The following is a 12,269-nucleotide window of genomic DNA, read 5'->3' as shown; positions in this document are numbered from 1 at the left end:
GAACATTTAAAAACGATCCAATTCTGAACTTACTTCATATGCACTATACTGGGTTCTCACTAGAGGAGAAGAGATACAAATATGGAATGGGGAAGGTAATGGGGTTATACTAGAAGTATCAGCATGTCCTAAAAAGTTTTGTTTTTTTTAAAGATCTATTTATTCTAGAAAAAGTGAAAGAGTGAGTGTGCAAGCCGGGGAGGGGTAAAGGGAGAGGAAGAGATCCTCAAGTAGGCTCCCCACTCAAGCATGGAGATTGAGGAGGAGCTTGATCCCATGTCCCCGGGATCATGACCTGAGCCAAAACCAAGAGTCAGACACTTCACTGAGTGAGCCACCCAGGCACCCCTTAAGAGTTTTTATTACATCGCATACTTCCTATCTCTGCCTGCTAAAAGAGCCTGGAAAAAATGACAATCAGGTAGCAATGAACAGAGCTAAAGCCTAGATCCTGGTTTCTAACTGATAAAAAGGAACCAGGGTTCCCTGGAGAAATGGTAGATTACAGGCTCAGACAATGTGCAGGAGGAGCTTGGAGTATGCTTGCAGTGGGAAGTAAGGTAGGGCTACAATATTTGGGACACGGAAAACCCACAGGAAATGGTCTGAAGAAGCTCCCAGAGATGATCTGAGCATCAAAATAGATGACAATAATGGATTATAATAATAAACTAAATCCATGAGCCCACACTCATTTAAAATTAAAATATATGGGGATAGATAAAATTTATTTACATAATTTATTACACTTATACCAACTGATAAGTGTGGAAGAAATGATAGTTAGAAAAAAAAAAATCACTGTTTTGCAACCATCATACTGCAACCATCAACTTGATTCAGTGAAGAATCCTCAATAGATGGTAACACCACTGAGTGACAGGTTATTGAGGAATAGGGTATTTATAGTCTCAAAGTATTTCCACACATTAGTGGTTTACAAAGGAGAAAAATATATCTTTATAGCAAAAATCTGGCAAATATCACTTTCACTAGGTAATTAGTGCTGACTTGGCTAACAATGGGACATAGGGGTGGCATGAGCTCTCTGATATAATAACAGTGAGAAGAATGTATCACTTAAGTGGTATTTCCTTCAAAAACGTACAACCTGAATCTAACTATGAGGAAACAATCGAACAAGCTTGAACTGAAGAATATTCTATAAAAACAACTGGCCTATCTATACTCTTAAAAAAAAAAGTCACTATATGAAAGGGAATGGAAGGCTAAAGAATCATTTTAGTAACTGCACTGTGGTTAACGAGAAGGCCTTTGTTCTCTGGGGATGAAAATGAAGGTCATGTCGCTGCAACCCATACTCTCAAATCAGCTCAAAATCAATCAAACACAGAAATACACCAAACAAAGAAGCAGATACCAGCAGAACATCCATCAAAAGAAGAATGGCTAAATAAACATAGCACATTTTCATTAAACAAAACAAAAAATACGATTATTTTCAGGAGGAAATCTGAAAAGAAGTATATGTATACTATATTTGTGGGACATTTTGTGTTACTGAAAAATCAAAACAATTAATGACATAATGAGGTAGTGTAACTGGCACATTCCCTCCTACCTATTGTCACTTCGGGTTTCCATGGCCACAGGATTTGGAGAGGCCCGATGACCTGAAATGGGAATCAGGCTACTCCTCTCCGCAGGGTAATCAGGCTGGATCCGAGGAGAAGTATGTGTGATCTGCTGAGGCACCACCTTAGCTACAAATGCAAAATCCAATCACATTACCTCTCATAAGCTTTTATTGGCATGCCAAAACATTTTTTGGCCAGCAACAATCTTAAGAATGCAAACAGTAATAAAAAGCCTGGATCTTTAGTTTTAATCAAAATAAAAAAGGAAAGATAAGTACACATAAGGTTCAACTGAATTATTTCAATCCAGTAATCCACTGATACATTCATACTGTTATTTGTTAAAGCAGGGTTCAACATCAATTCTTTAACAAAAATACCAGAAATCAGGCCCCTTTTCCCTGACGTGGCTTCCTGGAGACCTTTTTTTAAAAAGGAGAAACATTTTTAATTAAAAAAAAAAATTCAAAAAAATAAAAAAATAAAAAAAAAATAAAAAAAATAAAAAAATAAAAAAAAATTCAACAAAATTTTGAATACTAACATGGCAAAGACCTTATTAGTGTTTATTCCAGGGACCATAGCTAATTAGTAATGAGTCATTTTAATTTCCAAGTCTCGGTTTCCTCATCTATGGGAAGGCCTTCTTCAGATAATCTTTTTATTTTTAAAATCCTTTCAATGTCTTGTGATTTTCCATAATACTTTATAGTAGACTCAAAATGACTATAAGAGTTTTCAAATCTAACCCGAGACTCAACTTTGCTTTCCTCTAGCATTTGCAATCAAGTTTTGTTTAGAAGGTACAGCTGAACTGGGACATACTTTACTGGTCTCACAGACCTAATTAACTCTGTGGGAGAATTTGGAAAGAAAAGCTGTGATCTACATTAGATATGTAGAGGGACATTAGATAGGTAGAGGGACAGCTACCATCTGTGTAAGACCCAAGTTACGCAATAACAGGTCCTTAAACACTGGAGCTAGGATGATGCCATCACATTACCCAAACTGCAGTGCACTGAACACCAAAGGTAAAGCCCACCATGATTCCCAGCTATTTCCTGAGGGAGGCAGCTAGAGAAGTTTCTGCAGATGATAGCTGGGATGCCCAATTCGACCACTGAGGATGACTTCTATTGGCTAAGGCAGAAGAAGCTGCCCTGACACATTTTCCATCAGTAGTAAGCAGAGGAGGAGTTGAGTGGGAAGCAATGAAGCCTTGTTTCTCCACTGTGCTCATAAAAGGTGGGAGAAAAGAACGTTCCCAATAGGAATGCACCTGTCATTTGGGAGAGTGGCTAACTACTGGTCGGTAAACCATACACATGAATTTATATCTGTATCTTTTTTTCTAATTAAAAAAAGTCACACATTACCAATTACTTTAAAAAAAGTCACACATTATCAATTACTTAAAAAAAAAGACTTAAGTTGAACATAATGCCACCTCCAAAGATGATCCCTGTTTTCTGAATGTTATGATCATCTGATTCTGCTTTTCAGAATTCTGATACCACTATCATATGTAGTATGGAGAGTATGGAGAAAATAAAGATGGTATTGGAAATGAACCTTTATTAAAGGCAAAAGCTCTATGCTCATGGCTAATCAGTCTTTTTTCCCCCTGACTCAACACATTCCTATTAGTAAAAATGGCTGAATTCAACATTTAATCTCACCCAGAGAAAGCGTTACTTGGAAAAAGCTGCTTAGGTGATTTTAATATATCCCCTAAACTGTCCCTTGAAAATCAATGCTCTACAGTTAGTATCAGGTTTTCTTTCTCAACTGAGGTACCTTTGTACAGGGATGCTATAGTGATGTAAAAAGAAGTATTTGATTTAGTATAAAAGAAGAAAAGAAAACCAGAGCTTAGCCTGATGGAACTTATTTTTTTTTTAAATTTTTTTTTAAATTTTTTTATTTATTTATGATAGTCACAGAGAGAGAGAGAGGCAGAGACACAGGCAGAGGGAGAAGCAGGCTCCATGCACCGGGAGCCCGACGTGGGATTCGATCCTGGGTCTCCAGGATCGCGCCCTGGGCCAAAGGCAGGAGCCAAACCGCTGCGCCACCCAGGGATCCCAGCCTGATGGAACTTAGACAAAATTTATCACATTAAGTGGTGGAGGTTAAATCTACTTGGACACTTCTGTCAAGTGATTTTCATATTTAGAATTTAGCAAATGGTTAACACTCAAAAATAGAATAGCTGGGAGTTATATAATACAATACCATAACTTAAGACAGGTAAAAAGTTGATAGTTGTAGCCCAATGAATACACATACTCCTGTCTCTTGGTACTCGGGAGTTTACTTCCACAGTGTGATTACTCAACAAGATACAGTGACATTAATAAGAACTAATCTCTAAGTATTTACAGAGAGGATTCGAGATGAAACCAGAGAGCCCCCCTATAGGGTACACCGCTTTCTCTTTACTGGTCTAATTTTCCTCATAGCTATAGATACGCCAGTGAGGCTGTTTACTATAAAAATGGCAAGAACAAGCCTGGCTCTGTCATCATAATGCTCAGGATAACTGATGACACTGTTAGACAGAGCCAGAAAATGGTGTGAAGTGACAGTATGGAACAAGCAACAATCTTTTTCAACAAAAGTGCATCAGTGCTAAAATCACACACACACTCCCACCCTCTACCCCACTCTTCTTTTCACAGGAGGGAATTAGCCTTCCCTTCAGGGAGGTATGAAAGAAGAACGCTCTTTTTGATGCCAAGGTGCAGTGAGTGGTTACATGAGAAAGAGCCAGCAGCAGTGTTTTCACTGCTAAAACGCTACTATGGGGGCAGCCCCAGTGGCTTAGCGGTTTGGTGCCCCCTTCGGCCCGGGGCGTGATCCTGGGGACCCAGGATCGAGTCCCGCGTCGGGCTCCCTGCATGGAGCCTGCTTCTCCCTCTGCCTGTGTCTCTGCCTCTCTCTCTCTGCCTCTCTCTCTCTCTGTGTGTGTCTCTCATGAATAAATAAAATCTTTAAAAAAAATAATAAAAAAAATAAAACCCTACTATGGGGCTAGTTCCAATTTAAGGACAGATGTGGCTGAGTTATCTAAGAGGAGGAAGGGCTTCCTGGGTCCTGCCATCATTATGGAAGTGTCCTCCAAGTTTGTGCAGAGGGATGTGAAGCTGTCTTACATGGGAAAGAGGGAGGGAGGGAAAGAAAGAAGGGATGGATGGATGGATGGAAGGAAGGAAGGAAGGAGAGAAGGAAGTAAGGAAGGAAGGAAGGAAAGAGAGAAGGAAGGAAGGAAGGAGAGAAGGAAGGAAGGAAGGAAGGAAGGAAGGAAGGAAGGAAGGAATTACCTACCTGCAGGTAAGGTAGATTTCTGACAGTTAAGTATGTCAGTGTATCATCTTACAAAATGCACTCTTCTAAAATGGTATGAAAAATATGGCATGGGCGCTTGGGTGGCTCAGTCAGTTAAGTGTCTGCCTTTGGCTCAGGTCATGATCCCAGACCACTGGGATGGAGTCCTGAGTCAGGCTCCTTACTCAGTGGAGAACCTGTTTCTCCTTTGCCCTCTGCCTGCTGTTCCCCTGGATTGTTCTCTCTCCCAAATAAAATCTTTAAAAAAAAAAAAAAAAAAAATGGCAGCTTTCCTACGTCTCTGGGAGTAACCAGTAGACATGCTGTCATACAACCAAGGTAAAGCTAGCACCAGAGACTAAACCTGGGGCTTGTGAATTAGAGAACAATGCTCTGCCTCAGAGGCCAGACTCTGCTTTGGAAGATGTGACAGTGAGATATCAGCCCCTAGGCGAGGGGTTGGCAACCTGTGGGCAAATCCTGCCTGATGCCTGTTCTTGTATGGCCCATGAACTATTATGTGGGTTCATACTATGGAGTGGTTAGGAGGGAAAAATCAAAAGAACACTTCATGACACATGAAAATGATATGAAATCCAAATGTCTATGTCCATAAAAAGTTCTACTGAAATACAGCCATGCTCATTTGTTTATATGTTATCCACAGTTCAGCAGTTGTGACACAGACCTATGAGGCCTACAAAGCCTAAAATATTTACTCTCTGACCCTCAAGGTTGTCAATCCCTGCTCTTAATGACTGTTGTTTGGCTGCCAGAAACTTTTCAAAGATTTTTTTTTTAATATTTAAAACACGTATTTAAAAGGAGAAAAAACAAAGCCTGTAAGAAACTTTACGATATTCGTGAAATATCCTGAGGTCAGATGAGAGTCAGATGAGAACCTAATGAGAACCTAGGGTAATATCAGCCTGAGGGTTATCCCCTGTCCTGCTTTGCATCACTCCAGAGATTTTTCCTAAACAATCCATCAGTCTACAAGTTCTCTTCATTCCAGATCCTTGCTTCTTTCTTGCTTTATCTGTGGATCTCATCTAACTATGTCCGTGAAGTTAACTTACTTCTTTAAAAGACATATAGGAGAGATAAAATCTGATGAATGAGGAGTCAAAGTTGTGTTAAAATAATGTTAACTTGCAGCTCTCTTTTCCCGACTATGGTCAATGCCAAGTCTGTATGACAAATATACTAAAAATGAAATTCAGTGTTGCTTTGAAAATCAACAATTTAAAAAAAACACAGCCCAATACTAGGCCTCTATATGAAGACCTAGTCAGAGGGGTTGAAAAATCCCTTTTAAGCGCTTTGTGAAGGCTGAAGGACACTTACCAACCGGGATGTTTGAGGTGGTCACAGCAGTAGCATGGGATGAATGTGAGGGCATTGTCATGGTAACAATTGTACTCGTGGGTGCTTGTGTGTGTGACACAGATCCTGAAATGGGAGAAAAAAAGTTTTTAACAATGGCCTCTACACACACTAAAGATTCTCAAAAACCTGAGAAAAGCTCTTGGGAAAAAGATAATTCTTCTAGTCTATTCTTTTTCTCTGACTGAAGCTGAGAAATGAAAAATTAGCTTACCACTCATGCCTCACACTTCCTGGCAGGAAGAGCAGGGTTGCTGACTTACCGGCCGTGGTTGCCGAAGGAATTGTATTGGTTGCCAAAATAGGTGCTACTGTTGCTGCGGCTACTGGTGTGCCAGTACTGAAGATAGTTTTCTGTGGGGAAGACATTCCACAACACAGTTATCAGTAAGAACATTCTCACCTTGGTCCAATTTAAGAGCAACTACTGTCTTCAACACTGCAAGTTTTGCACAATTCCGGTTTTAACCCAGAGCCTCCATAGACGGTTTCACCTCTGGTTTTACCTGCGCCATGGTATGTAGCTGCTGCTTTGGCGTCCCTAACGCAGGGTGAGATGGCAGTGTGATTCTTGTTGTTACATCCCGTGACTGGGCAGGACGCTGAATACTAATTGCTGCAGATGGTGGATGCTGGATAGACAAAGTTGGCCGACTGAAAAAGACGGAAAAGACATGATTTCTCTCTTGCCTCTAGACACAATGCAGGCAGTCAAAGCCATTTACTGTCTTGGACCATCGTCATACAGTTCTATTTCTTTGGTCTGTAAGGTCCATGAGTGAATCAATGAAGTAAATGGCTTGTCGGGTTTCTCTCCTAAAAAGTCTTGTAAACCTTATTTTCAAAGGTATCAATATGTGCCATGAACCGAATCAATGAAACCTTAGTCATTTTCAGCACTCTCAGGGTAGTTAACCAACACTCTAGGACAATCCTGAGTAAAAATTATTATAGCCTATATGCTTCATTACGTAAACAAAGCTGGAGATACACACTAGGGTTTTCACATTATGAGGATTACAGACAATCCTGATTAACAGCACCCTACCCCATGGCCCCCAAAGCACTAACCTGCTCCCAATATCCCATTTTTTCTTCAAAAGTTAGTTATGATTGTTTAATGATTAAAAGGGATATCGATAGAGAAAGCATGTCAAATTAACTGGCAGCAAGCTATTGAAATTGCAACAGTGGCATGAAACGGTGACATTTTAACAAAGTTGGCACCTCAAGTCAGAGGGGGAAGAATGGACTATTTAATAAATGTTGGGAAGCCTATGTAACCCTTTGGAAAAAATAAAATTGGATCCATGCTTCATGCATTACTACACCAGGATAAATAAGAGGATCAATGATTTTACAGCAAACTAAAAAGTACATGAGGAAAAGACAAGAATTCTTTTATAACTGCAGAGTGGAAGAGAGCTTTTTAATTACAACAGCTTTCAAAGTTCAAAAGCTAGGAAAGATTAAAAAAACTTGACTCTGTGAACAAATAAGCAAACCTACATAGTAAAACACACTACAAGCACGGTCAAAATACTCATAAATGAAAGTGTAATCTTTATGTAATAGGAGCTCCTTGCAGTCAACGAGAAAAGTAACAGCCCAATAAAAAAGCAAAGGATATGAGTAGCCAGTTCACTAAACGGAAAACACACGTGGCCCCTTAACAAAGAAAAAATGCTCACTCCCACTCACAGGAAAAGAAATACAATTTAAAATACACTGAGGGTAGCCCGGGTGGCCCAGGGCGTGATCCTGGAGATCTGGGATCGAGTCCCACGCTGGGCTCCCTGCATGGAGCCTGCTTCTCCTTCTGCCTGTTTCTGCCTCTCTCTCTTATGAATAAACAAATAAATAAAATCTTAAAAAAATACACTGAGATGTCACTGTTCACCTATCAGACTGGCAAAAATCCAAAAAATGGACATCATACTGTTGTTCAAGCTGGAAGGAAACAGGCACTTCTAAGCATTCCAGAGGGAGAGCAAAGGAAGGCAACTAGTATGTATCAAAAGTGTAACTGCATATATTCTCTGACTTACTTTCGGGAATTTATCCTACCGGTGTTCTTATATACACAGATAATGACTAAAGTATAAGGTTATTTTCACTACAATATTTACTTAAGATAGTAAAGTACCGGAAACACCTTCAAACCCATTCACATATACTGTACTGCTACTAAAAGAACAATGAAATGGGAAACTTTTTAAAAAAATTTAAAATCCATTAGCCAACATATAGCACATCATTAGTTTCAGATTCAGTTTTCAATAATTCATCAGCTGCACCCAGTGCTCAACCCATCACGTGCCCTCCTTAATACTCATTACCTGGTTACCTCATCCCCTGATTCACCTCCCCTTCAGCAACCCTCAGTTTGTTTCCCAGAGGTAAGAGTCTCTTATGGTTTGTGACCCTGATTTTTTTCTGTTCAGTTTTCCCTCCTTACCCTTATGGTCCTCTGTACTATTTCTTATATTCTGCATATGAGTGAAACCACATAATTGTCTTTCTCGGACTTCTTTCAGCATAATTCCCTCCAGTTCCATCCATATCAATGTAAATGGTAATGTAAATCGTATTTCATCCCTTCTGATGGCTGAGTTTCCCACTGTGTGTATGTGTGTGTGTGTAAAACTTCTTTATTCATTGATCTGTTGAAGAACATTCTGGACTCCTTCCACAGTTTGGCTATTGTGGACATTCCTGCTATGAACATTGGGGTGCAGGTGCCCTTCGTTTCACTACATCTGTATCTTCAGGGTAAATACCCAGTAGTGCAATTGCTGGGTCATCAGGTAACTCTATTTTTAACTTTCTGAGGAACCTCCATACTGCTTTCAAGAGTGGCTGTACCAGATTGCATTCCCAACAACAGTGTAGGAATGTTCCTTTTCTCCACATTCTTGCCAACATGTTTCCTGTCTTTTTCTTTTCTTTTCTTTTTAAGATTTTATTTATTTATTCACGAGAGACCAGAGAGAGATAGAGGCAGAGATACGGACAGAGGGAGAAACAGGCTCCATGCAGGGAGTCTGACATGGGACTCGATCCTCGGTCTCCAGGATCATGCCCTGGGCTGAAGGTGGCGCTAAACCGCTGAGCCACCAGGGCCGTCCTGTTTCCTGTCTTTTTAATTTTAGCCATTCTAATTGTTGTAAAGTGGTATTTCATTGTGGTTTTGATTTCTATTTCCCTGATGACAAATGGGGAGCCTTTTTTCATTTGTCTGTTGACCATTTGTATGTCTTCTTTGGAGAAATGTCTGTTCATATCTTCTGCCCATTTCTTGACTGGATTATGAGGTTTTTGGGTGTTGAGTTTGAGAAGTTCTTTATAGATCTTGAATACTAACCCTTTATCTGATATGTCATTTGCAAATGTTTTCTCCCTTTCTGTAGGTTGCCTTTTAGTTTTGTTGATGGTTTCCTTTGCTGTGCAGCTTTTTATCGTAATTAAGTTCCAGTACTTCATTTTTGCCTTTGTTTCCCTTGCCTTTAGAGACATATCTTACAAGAAGTTGCTGTGGCCTAGGTCAAAAAGGTTGCTGCATGTGTTCTCCTCTAGGATTTTGATGGGATTCCTGTCTCACATTTAGGTCTTCCATCCCTTTTGAGTTTATATTTGTATATGGTGTAAGAGAATAGTCCAGTTTCATTCTTCTGCATTTGGCTATCCAATTTTCCCAGCACCATTTATTGAAGAGATGGTCTTTTTTCCATTGGATATTCTTTCCTACTTTGTCAAGTATTAGCTGACCATGGAGTTGAGGGTCCATTTCTGGGTTCTCAAAATGGGAAACTTTCTTTTTTTTTTTTTTGGAAACTCTCAATACATGCTGTTATATTTAAAGTAAAGAGAATTTATGAATTAATTGAGAAAAAAGGATAAAAGAAAGAACTGCATTTGAATCTGACTATATTTAATGAACACTGGAAGGATATCCAATTAGTTACTACCAGGTAATTTAGAAAGGCAAAAGGGAAGGAACCTGGACAATGGTGGATGGGGGACAGAGAAGAGAGTGACACCCCTTACTACACACCTTTTTATGCTTTTATGTTTTGGAACCATGCAAATACAAATTAAAAAGAAGAAACAGGTAAGCTGAGCTGTTGAGGGTAAAAACTTGACTGGAACAGCACATGTCCAAACTAAGCAACGGTTTCATTATAAGGATTCTCTCTCAAAATGCTTTAAAAACAGACATGGCAGGATTATCAGTGAATAAAGTGTTCAAATGGAATGAAGGATGGTTTTCTCTCTGAAGAAAAACTAAATGCCTTATCATTCGAATTCAAAGGAAAACTGAAAAACTGGCTAGATACAACTATGCAACTTGGTGGAGCTCATTGAGAAGGCCTGCTACTAGAGACTGGATTTTTATGTTTTCCAGAATGAGCCATTTTCAAAGGCCCATTCCCTATGTTCACCCAAAATGTAAAGGACCTTGAAAGATTTCCCCTATGTGACTCACATCATATTCTCAAGTCAGAAAAAAAAAATCTAGAAACATAAAAACCTGGATGATCCTAAAAAGTCCTTTGGTCACTCATTTTAAGTCTACTATGCCTCTTCCACTAATCATTCTAAAAAGGTGGGAATGAGGAATGGATGTTCCCTGATAGTTTAAATGACCACTTTGAGATTTTGTTTAGGTTTCATTTTCTCTCTCCATATTATGGTAGAATCCAATTTTTATTATGAATAAATGCCCTAAGGTTATATCTAGAAACACAAAGAAGAAAAATACAAGCTCTGTGGCTATTCCACAGTTAGCCTTATCAGTCACCACCTGAGAAGTAGCATACTGGTTAAGATTATTGGACTAGATTAGCCTGTAGATGGTAGGCTGCTTCTGACCAGAATCTCTACTATCACAACTGAGAGTTCAAGTACTTCCGTGGCTCCTAAAATTACTGGAGATGACCATTACACCAGTTGTCGTGGGAATCCAAATGCATGCTGCAGCGTCACACATTTGGTACAATCCCTGTGGGATCAGCCTGTGGCAAATGGAGACTCAGACCTTGCTCAAAGTAACAGGATTCTGACCACTACTGGTCCAGTCAATAAATAGTAATTAGGACTTTGTTTTGCAGTCTGGCTTCTTCTCTGTATGCCTTCCACATTCTCTTCAAAGGTGACTTTAGAATAACATGAGAATGGGTATTTGCTGACACAGAGCAAATGCATAAACTTGTCACTGCAGTTATGAGGATGTCTCTGCAGCTTTACCAGGTAAAAATCCATTTTGGAGACTACAGTTTTAATAGTTGACAACCTAATACATGGACCACAGTGAGTGCTGTGTGAGACACCTGCACCCAGCACTTACAATAAAAACCATTCCAAGAGATACTTGTATATATGATTAAGATAATGACAAAATTTAGGACAGATAAACTTAAATATAAAAATAATTTTGAAGAGCCTCATAACAAAAAATAATGACAACATTCAAATCATCAGGAAAGGGTCTCCTCAATTCACCTTAAATATATTCCTATTGAAGATGTCTGGCTCATACAGAAAATACCTAAAAAAAGAATATATTAAGTATTTAAATACATTTTTAAAGTGCTTTTGACAGCACAGACTATAGTACATGGTAGTCTTTGACTTTCATTTATCCTTAATAGAAAAAAACCCCAAACGTTTCTATAATGTATGTTACATTTTAATTCCTTTACATATATTAATATATAAGTACTCCTTATAATGACCTGTAAGGTAGATAATATTATTTCTATTTTCTCTTTTCCCCCAAAGATTTATTCATTTATTTGAGACAGAGAGAAAGAAAGTATGTATGCACAAGCACAGGAGGAGCAGAGAGGGAGAGAGATTAAGCAGATTCCTCGCTGAGCATGGAGCCCGATGCAGGGCTTGATCCTAGGATCCTGAGATCATGACTTGAGCCAAAACCAAGAGTTAGACACTGAA

The 12,269-nt window shown here is 39.2% G+C and overlaps 1 protein-coding gene across 8 annotated transcripts in view; it reads right to left on the bottom strand.

Moving 5' to 3' along the window:
- The window catches only part of SAP130 (Sin3A associated protein 130), an 83,634-nt gene that overhangs the window by 47,777 nt on the left and 23,588 nt on the right, over positions 1-12,269 (bottom strand). For all 8 annotated transcript variants that reach the window (XM_026015676.2, XM_072757485.1, XM_072757486.1 and 5 more), the window contains 4 exons: positions 6,821-6,968; positions 6,578-6,668; positions 6,276-6,380; positions 1,583-1,724 (listed from right to left, as the gene is read on the bottom strand). In XM_026015676.2, coding sequence (XP_025871461.1) covers positions 1,583-1,724; positions 6,276-6,380; positions 6,578-6,668; positions 6,821-6,968 — 486 coding nt within the window. The remainder of the gene's footprint in view (positions 1-1,582; positions 1,725-6,275; positions 6,381-6,577; positions 6,669-6,820; positions 6,969-12,269) is intronic.

This window comes from Vulpes vulpes, chromosome 5 (genome assembly GCF_048418805.1).
Source record: "Vulpes vulpes isolate BD-2025 chromosome 5, VulVul3, whole genome shotgun sequence".
NCBI lineage: Eukaryota > Metazoa > Chordata > Mammalia > Carnivora > Canidae > Vulpes > Vulpes vulpes.
Note: the sequence above shows the minus strand (reverse complement) of the source record. Positions and strands in the feature narration are given on the sequence as shown.